This window comes from Drosophila gunungcola (genome assembly GCF_025200985.1).
Source record: "Drosophila gunungcola strain Sukarami chromosome 2L unlocalized genomic scaffold, Dgunungcola_SK_2 000008F, whole genome shotgun sequence".
In the NCBI taxonomy this organism is placed as follows: Eukaryota; Metazoa; Arthropoda; class Insecta; order Diptera; family Drosophilidae; genus Drosophila; species Drosophila gunungcola.
In genome coordinates, this window is record NW_026453163.1 from 2105703 (window position 1) to 2131969 (window position 26267).

At 43.3% G+C, this 26267-nt stretch overlaps 1 protein-coding gene across 2 annotated transcripts; it reads right to left on the bottom strand.

The window, feature by feature from the left end:
* Positions 1-976: 976 nt before the first annotated feature.
* On the bottom strand, positions 977-25091 carry LOC128253273 (developmental protein eyes absent). 2 transcript variants are annotated; one of them, XM_052981553.1, is made up of 5 exons: positions 24569-25091; positions 7909-7955; positions 2780-4513; positions 1934-2178; positions 977-1865 (listed from the first exon to the last, which is right to left on the bottom strand). In XM_052981553.1, exons 1-5 carry the CDS (start codon positions 24620-24622, stop codon positions 1684-1686), a joined length of 2262 nt encoding a protein of 753 aa, XP_052837513.1. In that variant the 5' UTR covers positions 24623-25091; the 3' UTR covers positions 977-1683. The 2 variants fall into 2 exon arrangements, with proteins under 2 accessions (XP_052837513.1, XP_052837512.1); XM_052981552.1 differs by lacking the exon at positions 24569-25091 and adding an exon at positions 11221-11507.
* Between the last annotated feature and the right edge of the window lie 1176 nt (positions 25092-26267).

The following is a 26267-nucleotide window of genomic DNA, read 5'->3' on the forward strand; positions in this document are numbered from 1 at the left end:
GAAAAAATTCACTGAACGACAAACGGTTTTTCTAATAAAAAAAAAACGTCCTGGGGCAATTCCTTTCCTTTGACAAGTTCGAAAATATTGAAAGAATCATTTTTTTTATTAAATTTTGATCATCAACAACTTTCTCTTAGATCTTATCTCATATCATTCTGACATGCAAGTGTACAATTTTATATTACAAAATTTTTTTTATATTCCAAAATTTGGAATCCAAATGATCAAAGCGTTGCTCTTATTTTCAAATAGTTACTTGAAATTTAACAAGTCAGGTCTTCCTAAAAGTGATATAAATTTTTTTCCAATAAAATATTATTCTCCATCACTTGTGTTTGATGCTGATATGTTTGTAGTATTTATAGAAAACCTCTCTCCCAGAGGAAAAATAGTATAACAAACACATTTGATAAGCTTTGCTCTCCCATTGAACTTTCTCCTTGTTGGGCATCCCCAAAGTTTGGAAACACCGTGGATATGGTTCGCAAGCTGCCACGCCCCGATTCGCCCGCTCCCACCTGTCCTGGCCACTTCTTCCCGAACTGTTTGAAACGGATATATTTGGTTAATACCATCACTACTGGAGATGACTCTCTTACTCACTATATAGTTTTTAGTTATGTTAAAAAATGTTATTTCAATAGAATAAGGTGTAGGTTGTGATAGGGGTGCTCTTAATGAAACTGGACCTGCTGCAAGGGTATATAAACTTCGGCTTTCCAAAGATAGCTTCTTTTCCTGTTTTTTCTAAGGTTGAATTTATATAAACTTCAGAAAAGCCCTTAAAAATCTTGTACCGGATAATTGCATTTCCGAATGTAAATAGTAAATTGGTCATTTCCTTTTTGCTTCTTAAAGCTCTATTACTATTTACATAAAAGAAAGTACCATGACTTGAGGATCCTTTTTACGAAGGAGACTAACCTTTGGCCAAAACAGAATGGGCGTTTTTAGGTTTGTCACCTAGTTTTTTACTCTTTCTCAACTTAAGTTACTATAGTAGTTTGCTTTCCCTGCACAGTATTTTTCTTAACAAAAATGATTTTCGATGAAACCCCAAGAGAGTGCGTTGCTGTTGGATTTGCTCTTTTATTACTTGGATTTATATTTTAAATATAGTTTAATATATGCAGCTATATAATAGTTATTTAAAATTTGAATACTACGGCTTTGTCGAATTATTTATAATTATTATAATTAGGCTTCTGCTTTTAAACTAAGAACTTTAAACTAATTTTTGTAGTGTTTGCTCCGATCCATCAGTGACTCCGATTCTTTTGCCAGGATGCGCATCGGTCTATTGTTGTTGGCTACTCTAGGGTGCTAAATACGTATATTGTTAATTCATTAGTTCATTAATTACACACTTGAAACAACTTCGTGCGAGAATTGTTATGACCGTTATGTCGATTAGGTGTTAAAAAACTATATAATACAAAAAGTCTTGGCGTTAAAGTATAAATTGTTTAAACAAAATAATTAAATTATTTTGCGCTGGTTTACAGTTTCCGTTTGCAGGATGTCTCACACACACACACACACACACGCACACATATTAAATAAATAAGTTAAACATTTTGCTGTTTGTACTCAAAACTGCTTCGAGCCGGCGACAACGATCCCAAATCCCGATGAGGCCTTAGTATCGCGAGTCGGGCGAACCCCTTACAGTTTGGCCTTTCATAAGAAGCCCATGTCGAGGGCAGTGTAGAGGGCGCGAATGTCGCTGTGGGCGGAGATGCGCCAGAAGGGGAAGTTCATGGCCTTGGCGGCGGTCTCCTCCTCGTTGCCATCCCCAATCACCACGTAGGTGCTCTTGCGCCCGAAGCGCGTCACAATTCGCTCGTAGCAGGTTTCATGGCCTGCGAAAAAATGGGGGAAAACTGGTTAGTGCCCGGACCGATACCAATACACATCGATCTCCACTCACCGATTTTGTGCGCACTGTAGATGTTCTCGATGTTGAAGATGCCGCCCAGCCCGAACAGCAGGACCTTGGCCAGCGCCGGGGCCAGTTGCGTGGAGGTGACCAATACGTTGACGCAGTTTTCCCGCTGGGAGATCATGCTCAGACACTTGAGCGCCAGCGTGGCCCAGTTGTCGGTGGCCACCTCGATTTCCGAGCGGATCTGCAGCCAGGCCTCGCGTTTTCCGGGTCCCAGCAGGGTGCCCACACTGGAAAATAATGGAATAGGGTTTTTGGTCAGTGGGGTGGACAATGCACAAGTACAAGTATATTCCTTGGTTTGAATCCAGTTGCTGAATTTGAATTGACACATTTCGGTGCACAGATTCTGGACACAAGAGTGTTTCACTAAGTAAGTTTTAAATGAAATTGACCTGGAAAGGCGGCTTTGATCTTTGACCTCAATAACAGACTAACGGATTAACAACATGACCAAGTAAAACTCTATGACTTTTAAATAATTCTTTCCAAGCAATTACAATTACAAATTAATACGATACCTCAATGTTGTTTAAAGAAGCGTTTGGAAAATGAGGTGACCTTACTTTTTCTTACTCTACTCAGAATTTTCGCGTTCTTTTTTTAAAGTATAAAAAGTATTATACAATTAATAAAAAAATATGTGCACATTGAAGGTGTGGATTAACTGGTAGGCATGCGAAAACTATAATTTTCGGGGCTGGTAATGCATGAAAATGAATGAAAATTGTGACTTTTAGCGAACCTCACTGCAGTTTGTAAGTGACCCATGACTGCCCCTATTTGTCTTCCAAGCAGATGGAAACCCAAAGCACTAAGCTGTGTACTCACTTTCCCCGGTAGCTGTTGTAGATGTCCTTGATCTTGCGGTAGCGGAAGGCCAGCTTGCGCATCCAGTCGACCCCGCCCCGCACCCCGGTGGGCAGGCAGAGGTTGGGCGGGGCTCCGGGCGGAGTGTTCGTGTGGAAGCCGTCCGTGGCGAAGTTGTAGGCGCTCAGGTCCTGGCCGTTGTCGTCGGAGCTGACGTCGTCGATGTGCACCTGGTCGCACTCCTCGATCTCGTTGAAGAAGAAGTGCGTGTCGGCCATGTTGAAGACCATCTCCTCCATGCGGAAGGCGATGGTCATCAGAGAGCTGTGGTCTTTGGTGTATCGGTTGGCGTAGCTGCCCGAGAGCAGCGTGTGGAAGATGATGAGCGTCTCGTCCAGGTCCCACACGAAGACCCTCTCGGGCGGCTTGACGGCCTCGCTGTTGCCGGTGTCGGAGGCGGTGCTCCTGGTGGGACTGGGCTGCTGGTGGCGCCGTCCCCGGGCCCGCCCCGTCTTGCCCGTGGGCGTGGTCTTGCTGGCCGCCACGCCCCCCGATCCCGCCGTGCCCACGCTGCTGCCTCCGCTGGAGTTGAGGGCGGCGGCGGGTACGGCCAGGGGTCCGATGCCGGCGCTGGGCGAGATCGGCAGCGGGGAGTGCGGCGAGTGGGTGGTCTGGTGCACCGGCGTCGTCGAGTGGGTGTCCGTGGGACTCTCCGAGAGGTTGGAGGAGGCCGCCACGTGGAAGCCGTGCCCGTGGCTCGCACTCGAGCTGGGCGAGCTGACCGCGTAGGGCGAGTAGTTGGCCGGGCTGTAGTAGTTGCCGTACTGCTCGTTGTAGTACCCGCCGTAGTCCTGCTGCCCGAAGTTGTTGTAGCCGGCGTAGGGACTGCTGTACAGCTGCGAGTTGTTGTTGCCTCCGCTGGCGTAGCTGGGCGTTAGGTAGGCCGCCGCCGCGGCCGCCGCTCCGGGCTCCATCTTGGCCTGGCGGGCGGCCGTGGCCGCGGCGTATGGCGTCCCATAGCCGGAGTAGAACGGCGGCGGAGTGTACTGCTGCATGCTGTTGTAGTAGTAGTAGTCGTGCTTCCCATCGTAGACTGCCGCTGCAGCGGCTGCCACTGCCGAGGAGTTGACCACCGCTGCTCCGCCGTCGAGGGGATTGCTGGCCGAGCTGCAGCCGTACAGATTCGCACTGACCACCGAGCCGTTGTCCAGTGTGGCATGCCCCTGTCCCGGGCTGCGGGACTCTGACTTGACCGCCGCACTCGATCCGGAGCCGGAGCCGGAGCCGTCGTGCGTCCAGTGCGACATCGCAGTGGCCCCGCCCACCACGCCGTCCTCGCCGTGCACACCGGCTCCGGAGGAGGCCCCCGCCTGCTGATATGTGGAGAAGCTGCTGCCCGCCGACTGCGAGAAGCCGGAGGCGGCTGCCAGGCTGCAGCTGCTAGGATTCACGTTCGGATTGCCGTTCCCGTTCGAGTAGTGGCCGCTCAGCGAGGCCAGCGACCCAATGGTCGGCTGCAGCGGCTGGCTCTGCGGCGGCAGTCCCAGCGGACTGCACTGCCCGACCACGCCCCCGCCCACACCGACACCCATGCCGGAACCGGCACCGGCGCTACTGGGTCCATTGCTGGCCAACACGGTGCTGGGATGCGATTGCTGCTGCTGCTGCTGCTGCTGTTGCTGTTGCTGTTGCTGCTGCTGGTGCGTCTGTTGCTGCTGGGGTTGCTGTTGCTGCTGCTGTGACAGATTGCAGAGGCTGCAAGAAGATAAGACAGGAGGGGTCATAAGTGGGGGCGGTAACCGAAGGGCTGTGGTGAAGTGCGTGGCAATATTAAAAGGTACAACAATTAAGTAAGATAATCTCGAGTGCTGCTACTAAGAGTTGCTAACTGTCTTGCTACAAAAAAGGCTAATACGCTCAACCATTTATGCTTATACTTATATATTTTCGATTCCCTAATATATCTACACAAAAAAAAAAATTCAAGGTTAGTTTTAATAAGTGTGTCCTGAAAATAAACTACATATACTATGAAAGTATACGTTTTAATTCAACGCTATATAATATAACCCCTATACTTTTTAGTTTAATTTCTAAACCGAAGAGTCTAAAACTGTAGCCTAAGGCCTTACTTTTAAGCACCATTAGTTTTATTTTGATGCTTTCTGATCTTATTGGGAAATTGTTTATACCCAATAGTTTAGAATTTATGTAACAATTGATTGGGTTCTATGACAATTTTTTGGTCTAGGTGAACATTTTAATTGCTTCGCAAAACCTTAAATAAATCATACTCTTTTCAAGTCAAAGCCAAATTTTTTAATTGAAGATCTTGTAAAGCGAAAAAGGAAATAGTCTCTAAAATGTTCTATCAAATTGGCTATCAATAATATTTTGGTTTACTGAAAAAGGATGATACTAAAAAGAAACTTTGCAGAGCGCTCACATCATAGCTAGCTATAGTTACCAATACCATACAAAATACATTTTTTTTTTCAAAATGTTTACACTTACACTCAGTTTCAAGTGATTGACGTTCATAGTGTTAGATGAATATGGCTATTTTAAGTCGTCTTCAAGCTTTAAGCTGCTTGCAAAATACATACTCAGTAGGTTTGGAATCACTTTATCGAACCAATTACATATTTTTTCACGACTTCATATTTTGCTGAACAAGAAACGGGTATAATGACTAATAACTAACTAATTGAGACTGCGTATTAAGAATTCTGTCGCTTAATCTGAGTGTTTACATCGAAACTCGTTTGTTAAATTTCAATGACAAACCCTGTCAAAATAAGGTTGCGGCTTTATCAAAGTATTTATTTTCGGAATAATTTTTAACGAAGTATATTTATAGCGTGATAGAGTCTAAAGTCGTTTAAATATTGAAAAATCATTTTTAAGTAAAACAAAAGTACTGCAATTTCGAAGGGATGGTTTTATTAAAACCGGTTATTAAATTTAATAGGTTGTAGTATCAATTGGTTTTCTGTCAAAGTGAGATATAGACTTTTTTTTAGCAATGAAAGATATTTTTTAAAAATATAAATTAGGCTTTTGAAGGCCCCAGTATTAATTCAAAAAAATTACAACTTTTGATACATATATTAAGTTTAAAACTCAAAACAAAAGAAACGGAATTAGGATTTCATATATGGATTGTAAATACACACGAGGACTGCCCATTGTGTGGTAGAGAACAGAAACAGAAACAGGGCTCGTTAAGGCACCCATAAAATAATTTCCAATAATCTTTAAACAATCATTAAATTAACGGCACGTTACCGACCCTTGTTCGTCGAGTTCATTTCCCCGTTTTTTTCCCCAGAGCCCGAGTCAAGTGTTTCCCAGTCCAGGTCCCGCCCGAAGAGGTCTTCCAAATCTTGTCAAGTGTTATAAATATTTTTCTACGATCCCGCCGTCCCGCTCTTCCTGTCGCTGGCCTTTTTTTGGGTTGTTTACTGGGTTTGAGAATCGCCGAGATGGGAGAGACGAGGAAATCATTTGAAATCTTTTCGGGACACTTGAGGGGCTCGTCGGGTTTGCATTTTGGTGGCATGTGCGGACTGTCCCGGACAAGTCCGCTGCCTCCTCCGGAGACCTCCTTCCCCCGACCCTTTGCTGGCCATGTGTTCGGCAAATGTTGAATTCCCAGAGAGCGGCGACAAATATTTTTTTATGTTTTACGACTTGTGTTTTGACGATTCTTTCTGTTCTTCTGGTGTTATTACTTTTCAAGTAGGTCCAGATTAAGTGGACAAATTTGAAAATCCTAAAGGGCTCAATAATAATCAAATAATACTGAGCACAATGGAAATCAAATAAACCACCGCAACTAGAAAATCACAGCAATGAAAAGTGTTTGGGGACGTAGATTATTTCAAGGGAGAAGGGCATCAGAATGGGGGAGTAATTCAATCCTTTTCGAAGCAATTAAGCGGAGTTTCCATAGCTCCCCAAAAAAGGCCGTTGAAAAACCAGCTGGCTGCTTAGAATACACACTTACAAACCTTACGTTTGAGTGAGATTTTACAAGTATATTTAGCTCTCATTATTAAATGTAGTATTCCAAATGTTTTATTTTTATTTTTTTGCAGCCTACAAATGAAGCCTGTTTTAAATGTTCCCATTCTTAGTCTCAGTCTCTTTCTTTTCTTTTTCCATATTTTCCCCGTTTTGAACTCCAACTTCCACAACCCGGATTGGGAAATATTTAACAATTTTTCATAATTTTAATAGGAAGGTAAATTAAGTGCCCAATTTCCAGAGGAATCTGACACCTTGAGTTTATTTTCTCTGCCGGAGAAGGGGGACATTTATCTTGCTGGCAGCCACAACAAGAGGAAAATGGAGAGGGGAGCAGCTGCCGAAAGGGGGAAAAGCGTTTTCCCGGCGCAGAACGACGCGTGCGCTGACGAAGGGGAAAGCCAACCAAAACTTTTGCTTGGGGATCTGCGTGGTGGCCAATGGGAGACTTACGCAAATCATAATGGGAATTATTCAGGAGGCTGACGGAGGAGAGAAATAACCATATGAGGCTGAGCCGCCTTTAAGCCCTTTTTAAGTAGTTAGGCCTAAACCTCCTCCCTCGAATCCCTCCGCTCTTTTCCTGCCCCTTGGAAAGTGCTAAGTGCTCTGACACTTTTCGGCTCGGCTCGTCTTTTTTTTTCCTTTTCAGTTTTCGGGATCTCTTATGTGTCACAGCTGAGGCGTGCAAAGAATTCTTTGAATTTCTGCCGGGGCATGTGTCAGGTTGTGAGGGCCACATGCAAAACACTTTCATTCCACCAACGACTACGACCCTAGCCTCTTTTCAATTGAAACCAATTGAAGATGGTGCGCCCCTTGTCAAGTGTATGGACTGTCCTTTCCATTCTGTTACAAATTGTCTACGCTCGCAGATGAAATCCTTTTGAAGATCTTTTAGAGCAGCTTAGGAGGAAAACGTACGAAATAGTCTCTAAAATGTCCTTTCAAATTGGCTATCAATAGCATTATCGGTTACCGAAAAAGGATGATAGTAAAAAGTAGTAACCAATACAATACAATATTAACTTTGTTCTCAAAAATTTTCAACTATTGGACTCTGATTTAGACATAAGTTTGGTATAAATGTTTAATATGTGTTACTATTATTTTTGACATACCGGTTGCGTTCATGTGTATCGGTGTGCTCTGTCTTGGGACGTTTAACCTGAAAATATGCCAAGAAAAACACATTAAAATATAAATCGAAATATAAGAATGTTTGTTTTGTTGGCTTAGCACGAATTATGTAAAGTCTGGCAGGCCGATATTCTGAGTCCCCCGAAGGAATTTGTTTATAAACAACTCCCCTCCCCTCCGCACCCGATAGCCCGCTCCCCGTTCACCCGCTCACACCTCAGCGTCTGGAATCGCCCTGCTGAGCTCGGCACTTCCACCGCCTGAAACTCTATTTGGGTTATCCAGTGCGAGTGGCGAAAGAAAAAAGCCAATTTTACATAATTCGCCACTTGCTGCTGTGCCAAGCGAATTTCGCAGCTCGAGCTTGTGCGTGGGAAAAAGTTTTGCTGGGACGCCGCTGCCCGAAATGTTTCGGATGTTCGGCGCCATTTGAGGGGAAGTCGAATCAAGGGGAAGTCGGCCAAGACCCAATCAGCAGGTGGCGGCAGATTTCGATAAGGATGTGACACGGCTAGGAGAGGTAAGTTGAAGAATTTGAAGAATATACTAAGACCCTGAGATAATAAACGGATATACTAAGAATGCAGCAGAAGGTTCAAAGCCATTTGCTTCGGATGTAGTAAAAATGTTAAACAAAGATCATTTAAGTTTGGGCGGCCTTGACTCCCCAATTTAGTTGGACAGAACTATAAGCAGATGCTTAATTTAACAACAATCTTGACAGAAAAAAAACAAGAATACAAAGTTAAGAAAGATCAGAGTAAGCAGTTGTCATAGACTCTGTTATGTAAAATAGCTTTCAGTTAATATGTTTAATCCGCAGATATGTTTATAAGATTAAAATATTAAACAAATTATTTAGAGAACCGACTTAAGAGGTCCCTTTGCAAAGGTATACAGCTGAATTTCAACCCCCAAACAGCGCGCACTAACTGGACATGTTAGTTTGACAAATGCCAAAAAAGCTAAAGGAAGCCCGAGAAAGGGCGTTATGCAAATCGAACGGAAGCCAGATAAATCGAAGGCGGGACAGCCGGGAGAGACAAGCCCAGGTGCTGGAATTCGTGACCACCTCCACCCTGAAAAAGCGAACAAAAAAGTTGGGGAGGGACAAAAAGTTGAGCGGCTTCGGTTGACAGCTTCTGCCGTCCGGCGAGATGACCACACGCACGCACTGTCCATCATCCGGCGATCTCGAGGGGCAGGATGCGGAGTGCTCGAATTTGTCGACGGACCAGAGGAACACGCGCATGCGCAGCGGACAAGCGGACAGCGGACAGTGGACAGATTGCCGAACGGTAGCGTTTCGACGCGATGCGCATGGAGTCGACTTCAACTTCGACTTCGAGCCGCGAATCTGGCGTTGCGTGCTGCACGAGCAACCGAATTCGAGTCCGGGTGTATGCAAAAATGAGATAGTGAGGGGCCGGGAGAAAAGATCCAAATGCAACCTTTTACTAAACTAATTTATGGCACAAGCTGACAACGTAAACATTAACACAGACAAGAGTCGAGAAGGGAGGCTGGAGTATTAAGACCTGTTTCTGAGCATCTTTAACGAAATTCCTGTGATCGTAATCTCTTTGTCTCTTCTGCTGCTTTAGAAGAAGATTAAAACACACACATACACACACTCTGGGCCACAAAGCAGGCAAACAAAAGACAAGGCAGCAAGACAAGAAGACGGCGACAAATTTTTTATTAACCCGGCCCTAAGACCCTCCAACCATCCAACCATCCAACCCTCGATCCCCGAACCCCGATCCCCGATCCCCGATCTCCGATCCCCGACCCCACGATAAACATCAATATAAACAAGAGGAAAATTTGTTTCTCCTCGTGGCTGGGATGGGTTTGGATTGGATTGGACCTATCCCATGCACCTTTAACACTTTGGCACGTTAATTACGTTTGGGCCGCAATCGTGGTAGTATAATCAGCAATCGCCAAGTGTCAATCGCAGTGGCCATAATCAATATTTCGACCCCTCCCCCAACCGCCCATCCCCCCATCACCCCATCTCCCCGCAACCCCCCCTCCCCTCGTATGTGAGTTCTCTTTGTCATAAATTACATGCAGCGCGTATTGTCGCAGTTGAATTATGGCGTGTTAATTTTTACGATTACGGCTTAAACTTAATTAAAATGTGATTAATGCCGCTGGCCGGCCGAAGCCCAGCTCTGGCTTTTGTGGGCCAGGCTCTTTAAATTCCCATAAAGCCGGCACGCAGACCTGCTAGAGCTGTAATTTATGCTCTATTAATATTTCGCCTTAGCCATCCAGATCCATCGTACAGCCTTCCTTACGACCTACTCTCCGCCCGACGTTCGTCACGTTTCCAACGCTTCGACTTGCTTCGACTTTGTCTTAGTCTAAGTTCAGGGACCCATTAAGCTCGGTCGTTGGGCTTTGGTATGCTGTTCCATTAAATCACCGGGAAACAAACTTTGCGCCGATTTGGGCCAAGCTCCACATCGGAATTCGAGTGAATGAAAGGGGTCATTAATTGCTTGGAGAAATGCATACTATCCGCATCGAAAGGTGTGCAGCTCACGGCCATCAAAAGTTGGCAACATTTCACAGGGCTATTAGATGTTTTTAAATGCCTTTGCGACTTGACTCGTCTGCTTCATTACCCACTGCCAAGTTAAGCCGATTAATGCGATGTAATAAAATTGTGGTCAGGTGCCCATAATCTTTATCCCCATTAACGATTTGTATTGTACAACAAAGAACTATCTTTGGGGTCTTATTGTCGTATTGTTCAGGCTGGGTCTATAAAAATTGTAATCCTCTGTGAATGAGGGACATTCCATAATTATGTACTGAAGGAGACCTTTTTAAGATCTTAAGAGCAGTTCATTTTTCCTGAGTGTATTTGCCGGATTTATATTATTTAATTTTATGAAATCAACTGACATCTTAACACATCTTAGCTGTCAACCTGGACCAGATTTATATATGAAGTGTGCTATGATATCACGCCGCCTAATAGATCACCTAAATCCAACCTAAACTGATGGCTATACATATATTAGAGTTCAGGCCCAATAAATATAGCTAAAGACGAGTATCTGGCTGTAAAGTTTCACTTTTTGGCTAGTTGTCGCAGTTAGGGGAAGCCCCACAAAGCAACCACCGACGACATCTATAACCATAATCATAATCATAACACTAGCAATAACAATAACAATAACCATAGCCGACGGCTCAACCACATCACTTTTAAAGCTTCGCCAAGAGCGAAAATCCCACCAATGGGCTCGGGCGGGGCTCTACGGCGATTTGATTACCTTTGGCTCGATCATTTTGTCAATTAATCCGCAGCGCGGGGCAGCGTAGTTGTACGGCATGAGGGTGACCATCCTGTGAGATGGAGCAAACTTTCACTAGGAGCACACACGCGAGGAGTGGACTGAACCGATTCGGTGGATTTGGTTTGATTAGTTTTGTTTCGACGATGTTTTGAAATCGAATGCCGCTTCAGTTGACTGGCGTTCCAGAACGGAGAGCAGTGAGGAGTGAGGAGTGAGGAGAGTCGGGCGGATCGACGTCGACCGTTTCCGTAACTCTCGCTTTAAGTGACTCGAATCGACTGAACCGCCGAACCACCAAACCACCCGAATGTGGCTCATCTCGACGCCGGCAGAGCCGCGGCAGCGCTGCTTGAGTGGAAATCCCTGCATTGGACGACGGCGACGGCACTCAAAACGAGTTCGTGCGAGCGAAACACACTCGCGCTCTCGCTCTCGCTCTCGCTCTCTCCCACCTCTGGCCACAAACTGCTCCTAGACTCCGCCCATTCCCATTTCCTTGCCATTCCCATTCCCATACCCATACCCATAACCATTCCCATTCCACTCCCCCAGTGGAAGGGCCATGATGATGAACAGGGGTGGGTAGGAAACCACTTTTTCACAGCGCTAGCGCTACATGGCCCAAAGTTTTCGTATCTCTCGGATGCGGGCGAACAATGCCGCTGGGCAAACGCCATTCGAATAGTGAGTTCTCTATGCGCATAAATTAATAAACTAATCCCAGCAACTTCGCCACCATTCGAGCACATTACACAAATTAATAAACTAATCAGATGGAGTTTCACAGAGCGTTCAATAGAAACCGCCAGCAATTTTATGGCAGTCGTAAAAACCGAAACGAAAATGAAAATCACGGGTAATTCAAGACGCCTTAAACTTGTGGGGTTTTGGTGTTCAATGTGGATCGTAACGTATTAGAGCAGGAGCTCCCAAAATCGAAATGCTTATGTAAGACGAGCCGAAGTGTGCTGGGCATAGTCTAACCAGCGATACGCGATATGGGATACGGATATCTGATCTCTGGACAAACCAGCGAGTGCCATAAACAAATTGGCATCTAATCAAAATCATTGTGTGCAGATGTGAATAGCTTTCGATGGTAATTGGGTACCATAAACACGATGGTGGAGAGCCACTAATGAGCTCAACTTAGAAATGGGAAGTGCTCAATCAAACTGCCTGGGAAATAATTTTCCAAACTGATTTAAAGCGCATATTGTGAGCTAAAAGTGTACAGATATTGAAATAATTTCTCATCAAATCCATCAGAATTAAATAATTTAAATGTACATTATACTTTTCTGAAACAATTTAATAACTTATCACAAATTGTTTTACATTTAATACTGAGTTCAATTGTTTCGCTTAAAAAAAAAAAAAATACAAAATTATGTTTATTTTAATATAATCAAATTTCATCCCAAAATATGTAATCTCATTGTGAATGCTTAGGTGCGATCATCGCTAATTTCATCGTCGTTAAGAGGTGTTTCTGTGTGTCATCAATCAACATCGATTTCGTTTATGAAAACTTTTTTATAGCTTGTGCAACCCATGGTGCCTAAGTAAAGGCTTAGATTATATACACTTAGTATTTCAAAAAATCGATTTTTTTACACACAGAAAATTTCATACCGCTCCGGTGAATATTTTCGAAGTTACACGCTAATTTTGAAAGGCGTTTCATAATGCTGTAAAATGCAAGTTCAAAATTTAAACGCGTCTATCTCAAAACGGCTTAAACGAATCGTCTCAAATTTCAACGTAAGCTACTTAAATTTATTCTTTAGTTAATACTTGAAGATTCTTTCTTACCGACAAATATTTTATTTATAAAAAATTTACGTCCTAACTTTTGTTATAAAATTTTGTTTTTGTTATTTTTTCGATGAGGTACTAGATTTAAGGAAATTTATTTGGTTTTTTAATTTCGGAGGATCCAGTTCAAACACAAAGTGGTTACACCAAAACGTGTTTTTTGAGAAAAAAAAAAAAAAACAGCCAATTATTCGTTTCAAATCATATTAAACAAATGCAAGTGGACGACAAAAGCCAAGGAAATCGATATTAACTTTAATGAACAACTTGAACAACTTTTTAAAGCTCATTCTTGACTAAAAACTTTGTTTGTCCTAAAAAATGATTAACATTTTCATATTTATTTATAAAGGAAAGCTGTCTCCATCGAGGGCAAACAATGGGTTCAGTAAACAATTTATATTGATTTTACCCATAATTTTTTGCTCGAATGTGTAAACAAAGACTGAGGTAAAAGCCTGTATGGAATTACAAGTAAATAGAAACAAGTGCAGTTAAGTAAATATCCGACTCATATGCAACGGAATTCTGGCAATAAACTTACACGAGCCCACAACAAATCAAGCAACAAGTAAAATCAAAAGTGAAGCCAGTAATTTGATGATGGCATTTCGGGTAGGCTCTTCAGGCTGAAAATTGAGCAAAACCCTAAAGCGGGGGGTGGACCCCGACGACCTCTCGAGTGTTTTTAAGGAAATGATTCGCTGAGTCGGGCATTAAATTTGCTTTAATCGCTTTAGCACGATCGTGAGACAACATGTCGTCAATTATATCTACGATGATCAACGCGCCCCTTGGTCGTCGTCCTCCTCGTCCTCCTCGTCCTCCTCGGACTTGGAGACTCTTCTGTAAACAAATCTGCGCGCAATTCGCTGCATTTGCAGATATTTCTGTGGTGCTGAGACTGGCACATTTGTCGTGGACCGGTTGCCGATCGACCACCATCTCCATCCTGGTCGGTCTCCCCGAGGTCCCTCCCATTCCCAATCCCATTCCCATTTCCATTCCCATTTCCATTGCCATCCGAACGTGCTGATCGTGCGACTGCTGCACTGTTGCACACAATGGTGAGGCTGAGGCAGCCCGAAAGTGTTTAAGATTTACGTTCAGTTTTGATCGGAGCGGACCTCCCCGAGTGTTGTATTAATTTTACACGGCCCCCGGGAAGTGGGGAATCGAGTCAGAGGCAGAGGCAGGGGCAGAGGCAGGGGCAGCTAGTAGGGATCAGGCCCTGTTGCCCGGGCGCCATTTTAATGCAAAAGTTTTAACACCTGAGTCGAGCACATTTGTTGCCATGTTCGCATTCTTACAACTTGATCTGGGCCTGCGCCTGGTCGCTGGACATCTAGATAAGGATTGGGTTCTGGCCACGGACGCCGGAACATTGAATCGCCTGTTTGTTGTCATTCTGCTGCATTCTGCTGCATTCCCAGCCCCTGCAGCTCAAGTTCCCCGGTTCAAGAGTCGTCGAGGAATGCGTCACTCGACTGGCCAGCCCGCGAATTGGGTCAGTTTTTCGCTGCAACGCTGATTAGAGGGAAGTTTCGCATTTGTCAGCACATGCCAATAGTCTGAGGCATTCTTCCCCTCGACAAAAAATGTTGCTGACCCATGGAGATCTGACCACATTTATAAAACAGCGAACAAAACGTTGGATAAATAGCGCAGTGCAAGGAGCGAAGAAAATATTCATATTTCGACTGCAAGAATTTGTTATGCAGATTTCTGGGCTGGGGTTTGTCCGTTTTGCAGTTGGATTCTTGACGGGCGTGAGGGGAACTAGCGAAAATCTTGAATGAAACGGCTTGGTAATAAAAATGCTTCATAGACAAAAGCAAACCTAACTTTCCTCAGTCCGATTTCCACTCATTTAATTCCCTAGAAACTTGCAAAATAAATGGAAAAATCAACAACAACTTTCAAGGTATTGCATATCCCATGGAAAACATATTTTCCACTTGTGTAAATATTTATAGGGTAACCCCAGACAATCAGCTGTTCCAGGGATCACATATCAATCGCATCGAATCGATCGTAAATCACACAAAAATTGTGTTTTCCATCCAGCTGAGCCCCGATCGCATTAGCCAAATATATATTTTTGAGAGGGCCATTTTATGGTCCGGCGATCATTAAAGTGCGCACAGCCAACTACCGTGCTGGTTCCATAAAAATATGGACATAAACTTGCGTTTTATGAATCGACAAGGCCAGGGGGAGCATTCATGAGTGCTCGAGTAGAGATCGGAAAACAAAGCCAAACAAAGACTTGGTCAGTGGTCTATGTGGGCGTTTATTCTTGATTCCCCCGACAAAAAAAAAAAACAAAAACGAAAATAAACCGAGTCAGAAGTGCACTTGCACCATAATGACGCTGCACTTCATTGCGATTAAGCCGATTATGATGGCCACCAGGGTGGGCGAGAACCGCTTCGTTTATGCTTTCATTCTTGGGAAAAATTATGCGGAACCTGTGTTCGAGTTCCAGGCACGTGCCGATCGGCGACTGATATATACAGCTGGAGGTCGGCTTGGGGGTTGGGGGTTGGGGGTGGAGGGTTGAGGAGAATCGCCATGGTGACCTACGCAAAACAAACATTGGTCAGGAATTTCATTAAAAGGTAAGGCCCAAAGCCAAGGCACTTTGTGTGTGTTCCTCTGGCAACCAGCAAACAGCAACCACCCACCCCCACCCCCAGCCATCAACCTGCTGGCCACCCACCGAGCGAAGTGTGTCGCCTGTCACTGCGAATGAGCATCAAAACTCCGGCAGCAGAACGGATTGGATTGGATTGGATTGGACCGGAGCGAACTGGGGGGAGGGGGCTTACCTGTGGGAACGACTCTCTAATTAATTTAATTACGTGCTCTCGACTAGCGCGTGTCAAAACGCGCAACGACCGAACAACAAAATTAAATACTCACGCCTCGGTGGGCTCTAATCAAACGCGCCCTCAAGTATGCAATGGCAACATATGCTTGTACTCGGTGGTATTTTCTGGCAAGCAGGGTGTTTTCGACTATGCATCCAGCACAGTAATTTTAATCCAGCACAGTAATTTAGTTACTGCACCTATTGGTTTGTTATTGGCTTGCACTTTTTTTTGAAGTCTTTAACAAAAGTTTTTTACACACATGCCTAAAAAATGTGAAATGCTTTTAGTTTAAAATACAAAATACTCTAAATTTCGGTAAATATTGTTTTAATCTCAGTTAAAAGAATTAGCGTAAAAATAGGAAAACCGCTATAACCTTTTTTAAAAAGTCAAGCAACTATCAGTGTGGACGGCCGTCCACGTAGTGACGATGAGTACCGGTAAGCATCCTCTAGGAGACTACTATAGATAGCCGCAATGTTCGCAATCAACAAAGAATAATCCGATCTTAATAAATGATACATATAGCACTCAAAAACAATCGCTTTTATAAGAGTTTGTGCATACCAAGAGTTATGGAAATTCATTTGGTTCCGATGAAAAGGGGGGTGAAAGAGCGAACAAAAATTTGTTTCCTATATTGGAGCTGATGGAGCAAAAAGTCTGACATTATAAAAAAAAAATATTTTACCAAAAAAAAAAAAACATTATTTGTATTCAATTAGTTTCGTAATCGGCACAAAGCTGCAAAATAAAAAAGCCATTTCAAAGCAGCGTGACGATTACAATACTATTTAAATACAAATAAAGTTATCAAAAGTTTTTAAAGTAGAAAATGAGAGCGTTACTTTAATTTTACCTCGTCAAGCCGTGTTTTTGTTTAATGTATTGTTGCTGTTATAAAGAAAAATCTATTAATAATCTTCACAACTTCATTGTTTTAAAATATATACGCATACGGATCAATATATAGTCGTTCTTTTGAATATTCGATTTTGTATATAGATTTAAGAGTATATGCATTTTTTTTATAAAAAAGCTCTTTTATATGTTCCTGTATTTTATGCTTCAGCAGAGAGGAAGTCTTAAGTTTACTGGGTATCCGTTAGTCCATCCCTGCCACGTGTTACGCCAATTCAGTTCCGTTGTTTTTTGGGTTAACCGTTGCCAGGCCTCTGAAATTGTGTTTCCAACCACTCTGCCTGCCAGGACAACAACTTTGAGGCATCGCTGACAAATTGAATTTGTAAATTTGTCCGCCAGCAACAACAAATCATTGGAGACCCCCAGGGATGCTGTTTCAGTGGCTGATGGTGAAGCTGATGCTGATGGTGATGGTGATGCCGTTGCCATATCGGTCCGAAGGAAGGCAACGACCGAGGTGGATGCGAATGCCAATGGGACGCTGGTAATCCTATACTTATACCCTATCCATGTTACGCTCCTCTGGACGGACTTTCTAACTCGGTCTCGGTTCGGCGGCCCTCGCCTCCCTTCCGCCCACTCTGAACGCCCTCCCCCACCAGCAGTTGCGAAAGTGATGTGAAACTGTAGACCCGTTTTCGGGGCGGTGGGGGGCGTGTCAACCTAGTCGGAAAAAACACACGCATACGCACAATTATTAACACTTATTAATGTTGAGGTTTCCATATATATGGCACCCCAGGGCTTAAATTAAAGTCATCCCGAATGGCAAACAGCTGCCTCAAGTGCCGCACTTGAGCTGATCTCGGTCCGGCGGAAAGGGGGTTGCAATCAGGTTGGGGTTGGCTTTGTCGCTGTTTAAGTAGTCATTAAGATTGAGTGTGGATAAGATTTTTTCACAGCTGGCAGTCCTGCCGGGGGACATCGACTTCCCTCCCCTTGTCAAAACCCCGCCTCGCAATTAGCCAACAACCTTTGACTTGGGCCCAGGCCCAACTTCTTTCACGGTTCACTGGGATCCGACCGAGGGGTAAGCTATTGACAGCTATTGTCTTCTAATTAAACAACAATGTTGACCTATACTCAAGATGTCACGGATCGGGTTCAACGAAAAATTTTTTGGCTAAAAAACCATTGCAAATTATCTGCACAATTTTTACGGAAAATCGGTTTCTTTGTTTGGTAATTAAAAACTTTGATTGCCGGCCGTAACAACCCTCAAAGAATTTCTGTCTTCTAACCCTTTGAGTTAATCTCAGAAAGATGTAGCTTGTTAACCCTTCATGTTTGGCATCAGTATGTCTCAACCCTAGGCTTCAACCCTTCCTTCGTAATTATTAAGTTTGCAGGAAAGACATGATTGTAATCTTTAAAAATGGGATGGAAACTATGCAAAAGTTAACGATGTCGTAAGGAATCAGAAGTTTTACAAAATATTAATAAACACATTTCCTTTTTAAAAAAATCAACTTCGGTTGTACATTGAAAATCGAAATGTGAAATACTTTTTAAAACGATTATATATCGAGTTGTAAGCGCATAAAATGTCCATACCAATAACATTTTTGATCCTTTCTGTAAAAACTATATAGATTTTTATAATATTCTTGAATTTATTTATTATTTATCCAATGTAATAATTTGACTTGTTTAATAACGGTTTTCAACCTATATATTAACTTATAACGTATATGACCCGTGTTATTCATAAACAATTTTCTGGAAAAATAAATCACGGTGAGTCCACTCCGCTAAAAAAATGTGATTCCATCATTCTGCGGCGGATGGACAACCACAAACTGTGCCAACCATGCAACACAACGACTTGGGCAACTGGTAAATGGTAAATGGTAAATGGCAACGGCAACCGAATACCCTGCTGGCCTATCGGTTACACTTACACCATATGTGGCAGCCCTAAAGTTGCTGTGGATCGGTTTCATCGCTCAGACCTTGGCCACATTTAACTTTTGCACTGCCGCTCAGCAACTGTGGAAAAATAGCAGCGGAAAATGTAACAATAAAGTGGGTATGGGTATAAAAATGGCAAATAAATGATTATTTCCGTTAAACTTAATTACGGCAAAAAATGAACGGCAAGGCCGAACCGAAAGAGGGAAGTGCGTATAAGGTTACCAGTTGGGATGGGCGAGGAAAAGCTGAGTCGAGACCAACTGTTGATGGGACAACTTTCGAGGTCGGGAACAGGTGTGCTCTGGGATCGAACCGGAATCGCCAGCCTTATCGAAATCGGAGGATGGTGTTCGGACCGGGACCTAAGCCCCTGCACTCAGAACCCCGCTCAGCACTTTCACATCTCTCCTCCCTTCGGGCCAGAAAAGATGCCGCATATCGAATTTCGCTTTACCGCCTCGCCAATCAATGGACGAAATGTGAATGATTTGTTTGTTGGCATTTTGGCTGCCAATTGTCCGGAGGCTGCTGCTGCTGCTGCTGCTGCCACTGCTACTACTGCTACTGCTGCTGCACTTTCCCAAGCCCCGAAGAATGGATGGAAAAATGTGCAGCGCGGAAATCTGATATTTTTTGTGAGGCAGCCTGGAAAATTGCTAGGGACGAGACGAGGCCAGGCCAAAAAAAAATTCGTGGTAAAATTATGAAAAAATCTAAGAAAAACTGTCACGACTGCTAACGAGTAATGCTATCCCCGTTCGCCCTGCCGAGTCAAAGGTCGCACAAATTTGTCTCAGAAAAAACCGCTTAATTGGTAGGGGCTGTGGTAGGGGTATTGGATATTGGGTTTTTAGTTTTTGGTTTTGGCTGGGATGGGATGGGATGGGATTTGAGCAAGCAAATGGGGTTGCAAGGAGGGCAGCTGCCTGTCTGCGCCTTTGACTGACAACAGCCACACCTAAGTGAACAGGAGTCTGATCATGCTCCAAGCTGCCTGCCACTTGATTGAACCGGAAATGAGGCGCAAGTTTTGTTTTCACAGGCTGCGACCACTTGACCCCGCAGCCCGCTGGCAGTGACACTGTAAGGGAGAATCAAAGTGAACCGAAACGGAATCGGAATCGGAATCGGATACCCCTTTCCCTCCAGCGAAATGTTTTACATCAATTCTTGGTTAATGTGCCGGTGCCAGAGGAGCGTCACACTTACCCCAACTGTCAAATAATTATGACAAGTTCATTTCGTCGCACTTTCGCTCATTTGTTTGGCTCTCGTTCGAGTGTGCGTTGGCATCTATTTTTCCCCACTTTAACAAGAATTCCTGTAAGCAAAGGCGGGCCCGGGAAAAAACTCAGACCCGGACCCGGCCCGCACCAATTACCGGAGCGTTGTAAGATGCTCTGGGGCTTTTGATGTGACAGATGCGTGTCCGTGTCGCTTTTGAGGTGTATTGCTCCATCAATTTGCGGTTTCTATATATATGTTCTAGCAGAAAGACCGTTCGATTCGTCTATGTCGTATTTATGGCGCTTCTTAAAAGTATGCTAGGATTTGCGGAAATCATATATAATCATATGTTTTTATACTTTTGCAGAGGGTATAATATTTTAATCAAAAGGTAGTCTATAGGGAAGGATACATTTCCAACCATATAAAATATATATATTCTTGATCAGCATCACTAGGAGAGTTGATCTGTCTATCCCTCGTTCCGTCTGTCTCTTCAAATGCAAACTAGTCTCTCTGTTTAAATGCAATCTGTATAAAACTTTCCCAAAAGTTGGGAATTACGGTATTCATTTTATAAAAATTAGACGTTTTTATTATATGGCTGCCGTAGGAACGAACGAAAAATTCAGTGAATGTTTATAAAAATCTAATTTAAGATTTATTATTTGTTTTATCTAATCTAAAAACAGTTTTATCACATCGTTTAAAAATTCAATATCTATCAAATTTAGCAAACATTTTCATCTTAATTCGATATACATTGAACTACTTATCCATTCCGAATAATTATTCACCGAAAGCTGCCCAGGAAAGAGTTGTGTACTATTTTTAGTTTAGTTTTGGCTATCTATAGACCCCCGGTAGCTCAAAATATGCTGTCGAAAGTGACAATTGATTGCGTGCAGACCTTTTGTATTTGACTGGGTTATTTCGGGATCTGTCACCATTCAAATTTAGACCAGGAGACAACAATGAGTCATGAGGCAGGAGGGCAGACAAAGCAAATCCCTCTTTCAATGGCCAAAACAAGGTACAAATATTTGCCATCATTAGAGAGCATTAGAGATCGGAATCCAGCGGAAAGCAAGGGAAACGCATTCATCCATCAGGTTGCTCTAGTTTTCAGTGCCGCATCTTCATCTGCTGACAGGCGACATAAAACAGGATAAAAAAGGGACTAGGCAGCGTCGCCATTTGAGCGGATTATGAGAGCCTCTAGCAAAAGTGCAACAAAGCAGGTCCAAAGAGGGCCTAAGGGATAAACCTTCTACTCCCTCCTGTCCTGGCCCTTTTACGTCGCTGTAATTCAAGCATGATTCATGCAAATTTATGCCATACATTTTGTGGTTTAGCCTTCGGATATGACGTCATACTCAGGACTCAACAGAATTATGTCAGGCGAAAAGCAAACGATAAGCTTAACAAACATTATGAGCTTTGGAAAGAACGGGTAAGTGTTGGCCATGGATTCATTTAAGGATATTCGGTAATGTAGCTTTCGTATTTAGAAGAAAAGAATCATTAATGAAATAATACTCAAAGTGATTTTGAACAAACAACTCGTAAGATAATGATGCGACAGTGTTTCAAATTAAAACAAAATAGAGCGACTATTAGATATCCGTTACTCAGCTAATCAGCTAAAAATTTTAAACTTAATGTTCCCCTCTGATTTTGGTTAAGTAAAATATTTAAGCTAGCATTAATTTTGTATTTCTTAAATAAATACGTAAAAAGAACGATGAAATCAACTTCTGTTGATCATAGGCCTGCATTGGCCCGCCTAAAAAAGGGTCCTTTTAGCCTATAAAATAATGTATTTATTTACTAGTTGAGCATTATCAGACCAGTCTGTGGGATCATCTAACCTGCTAAAATAAGCACCGTAATCATTATAAGTTTTTTTAACTGAGGTTTCTGACTGAAGATTTTTGACGTAAAGTTAAGGGAACCACATAAGCAATAAATAAATTATTTATTACAGTCGTATCCCTGCAGAGGACATTTAAATGTTGGTCAGATATTTGTAAGGTACAGAAGGAGACAATTCCGTAGTTTCGAAATGAATTTTAATATGAACAAAAAAAATATCATCAATAATCATTATTTTAGAATTTTATTTTTGTTGATAAAATATAATGAATATTTTTCTCAAATTATTTAATAAAAAATCTAAAAATCTGATTTTGATTGATTTTTGACACATGAATAATTATTATTTGCAGACCCTGGCCAAAATGCTTCCACATAAATTTTTATTCTGATTTAGTTTGAATACCTGCCGCTGGAACAGTAATGATTCGTCATTAATGAAAAATGAACTTATTTTTGTTGTGTTTTTTACATAAGGCTAATAATAATATAATTGTGTAAGAAAGTTAATGCAAGTAGTGTTAAATAGAAATCGAATACACAGTTTCCGAAGTGTATAACAAGTTTTTTATTATTAATCAAACTACACAGAAGCTTTTTCCAAAACGACATCGACAGCAAGTCGAAGTGATCAGCATCGAATTGAAAACTCGTGCCAGTCTTCAGGAAAGGCTTTCAAATCGAGCTGCAAGTTTGTTTATTGACTTTGTCTCGACCATGGCTACTGAAATCGCGCTCAACTCAGCGCTGGCAAAGCGTTCGAGTAAACAAACAAACAAGTTTATTTTCCGGAGCGGCAGAATGCCCGACAAATGCCCTAATCGCAGACGGGAACAGGTAGGTGTACATGTATAGCATATCCCCTTCACACAGATGAAGATGCACTTCCTGTGCCACGCCCCAGACAAACATTAGCCGCTTAAGCCGGAGGACAAAGCGGATTAACGCAGGAAGATGGGCTGCTTGGGCTCACAGATTATGTTGTAAAAATGTCGCCATGCATTTGAGCCAGAGGAACGAGCTTCAAGTGAATATACATGTCACCCCCTTGCATTTAATTTTAATTTTCGGGACATTCCCAGGGCGTGGCTGAAATGGAGCAGCCACGAGCAGCCATAAACGGGCAACGAATTAAAATGGTTCGCTGGAAACCCGCAGAGCCAAGAGTCCTGCGGGCAGCGCAAACAAATCGTTGGTAAGGCGCTGAGGGACCAGGACCCCCAACTGGAACCCCTGCTCCTGCTCCGGTCCCACTCCTGCCTGCATTGTTTGTTGCTATAATGGCGAACGAAAAGCGCAAGGCATCTGCACGGCGTCGTCCTTTTGTACATTTCGCTGCTGCTCCTTTCTGCCACTACTCAAATTTCAATGAAATTATCATCACGGCATTTGTCTGGCCCTCTCGCTCACTCTCGCTCACTCTCGCTCCCTCCTGCCTGCTCCTGCTCCTGCTCAACAATGCCGAATAAATGTTTTTCGCCGAAATTATTTGCTAATGGCTCGTCCTTTTTTGCATTCACATTTATGAGATTTTCGTGTTGTCTCCGATGCTGTCAAATAGATACCCGAACGGGAAAATGGCGGCAGTTGACGCTTTTGAGCTGACGTTTTTGGCTTTCTGCCTTCCTTCCCGCCATCCACCCATCGACGGCGGCCATTTTGGATGGCCGATGGCAGGAGAAGTTGTGTTTGCCCTGGCAACGAGACAACAACATCGCAAATTGCTTTGCGAGAACTTTGCTCAAATTACGCAGGACGGAGTTGCGGGGGAGCTGTCTAGGCAACGCGGGAGCTAAACGGAAAGGAACGCACTTAGAAGCCAAGGAATCCAGGGTACGACTGTCAATCAAAGCGGAATTCGGCGGAAATTCCGATCTGCAGATCAGGGAGAGCTCCTTTGAGTGCCAGCCCTTGACCTAGTGCCTTTTCGAGCCGATCCTTTTTGCGGTTTTATTTCTGGTCAAATGATTCCCTCTCGATCGACAGGATATCTCTCTGAGGCCTTTGTGCGCACTTAAGCTGAAAATTCCCTTTTGACTACTGTCTGCATTGTGTCCTGCGTTTAAAGGATCAGCGCTGGCCAAATGCGCAGTAGCATCTTTGATTTCTTACGGCTCACTGTACAGTGAGCTTATCTCTTCAAATCAACTGCTACCATTTTACCCACTCGGAGCAGGGGGAACGCATTAGAGGATCGTAATTATGAATACTTGATGCGGAAAAATGATCGGGAGCACTCGAAGTCAGGTCTGAAGGGCCCTAAGAGTTGACTAGGATTTGGATTTACCTTTGAAACAACAAGCTGGTTATGCAATCTGTGTGTGGCCTTAAAATTATAAATTCGATATATAAAGTTATGCGGTGAAGTGCGCAGAATTATATAAATTTTGATTTAATTACCGCTAGAAATTTTTTGCGCTTTGGGATTTTCAGGATCAAAAGGACCAAACAGTCTCAATAGCCACCCAGAAATATAAAGATCTGGCAAATCAATATACAATTGTTCCAAATACCATTTAAACAGCCAAGTGACATATTTCGATATTAAGGCATTGAGTATCTGCAGAAAGTGTAGAATCGAGAGGGAATCGGTTAACTACAAATCCTCCGAACACTATTTTTTTCATTTTAAAGTTTCCGAAAAGTGTTTCTAGATATTTTAAAACGTTTGTTTCTACAGCTCTACTCACTTTGTAGTAATCCAGCGTTGAGAAGTTTTGATAGCACGGTACATTATACAACATATTCCAAGTGTTGTGGCTGTTGTTGTCGCTGCTCCTGTGGCTCTCGATGGAACGGGGGATCCTGGCCCAGTGGGAATGTCAGACTGCCAACGGGAATGTTTTTAATTCCATGGTAGACGTGTTCGGTATCTCGTGGGCATGATTAAATGTTTACGTTCGAATTGCACACACAGATCGTTTGGGGAAATGTCGAAATGCCGGTTGCTGATTTCTGATTAATTAAGCCAATTCAGTTTCATTGCACGAGACGCGCGACACAAACGAATAAGCGATGGATGAACATTCAATTGCGTTAAGTGAGCAGTTCCGTTTCGCAAATTAATTTGTGCCAAATAAATGTTAACGATGTGAATTGTTTTTTAAGAGTTTGGTGTTTTAGCGCTGGGCCGACGGCGAAAAGCTCCGGATTGAGTGCCCTTCGTGGTTAATTGTGGTCCGGTATCGCCACGAATGTCACATAAAGCTGCGTGTCAACTGATTCGACTTCGTCGACTTCGAAAAGCGCTCATCGCCGTTCCCGATCGCAAAGCTGTCGACGTCGTCGCCATGCGGGTTTTGAGTGAGTTTTCTCTGCCGGAACGGCCAATCACAATCCCACCATTGCTGCTCTCCCGCTCGCACGCTCGACCGGTTGCGGCTGCTTTGAGTGAGTTCTCACTGTGAGGGCGGTGCGCCAGGATTTGCTTTTCACTCCAACCCGTAACGGAACATTTCAGAAGGGATGAGAGCAGCAGGGACTCAGATGTAAGTACATCCATTGTTTCCGAAAACAGGTTGGCACCTCTGTAATATTTATTTAAATTTAAATTTAATTTAGAGTTGGAACCACCTCCAGTTAGAGATACGAGGTCACTTACCAGATTCCACAAGAAAGTTGGCAGCTCTGGGGCTTAAGATAGTGTTTTCTTTCTCAAGAGGTGTTTATACCCAATACTCGGACTTTAAATATTACTCGACTTCAAATATTAAATATTTATATAGGCTGTCCGTGTTTCCAAATCCCAATCAACAACGGAAACGTTTTTTTTTTAGACTAATTTACAAAATATTCAAGTTAAGGAAGAGTTCAGTTCACCAACTGTATTGCGAAATTGATTCCAAGAGGGTGTGTGTAAAATAAATTTTCTTGACAGATCTGTATGAAAAATGCTATTCGTACATTTTTAGGAACCCCACATCAAATAAATTTCTTGACAGATCTGTAAGCTTTCAATACCGTATGAAAAAACGTATGTGCAGCTGTATGCTTTTATTACATAAACAGAATTATACGAAGGTACAGGTACCTAAAATTGTGGTTCCAAAGAAAGTTGGCAGCGCTGCGAGTTTGGTGCCAGGGCTTCCTGGAAGCCTTTTTGGGGACCCTTCCACGAACGGTTCAGCCTCTCGGTCTCCTTTTTTGTGGGCCCTAGCTAACCCAATTTGGCAACACTTGATTGGGCGCCAGGCGAAATGTCGACTTGCATTAGTCCGACCAATTTCGGGATTCTTCGGACAGCTCCAAGCCGCTGGTCTTTAGCCAAAAATCACGGCTCAGACTAGGAGACATGCGGTCGCTTCGTCTCCTCTCCTGTTTCCCTCCTCCCTCACTGGCAGTGGGTTTTTGTCGTGCTGGCGTCTGGACGACGACGACAACGATCTTGGA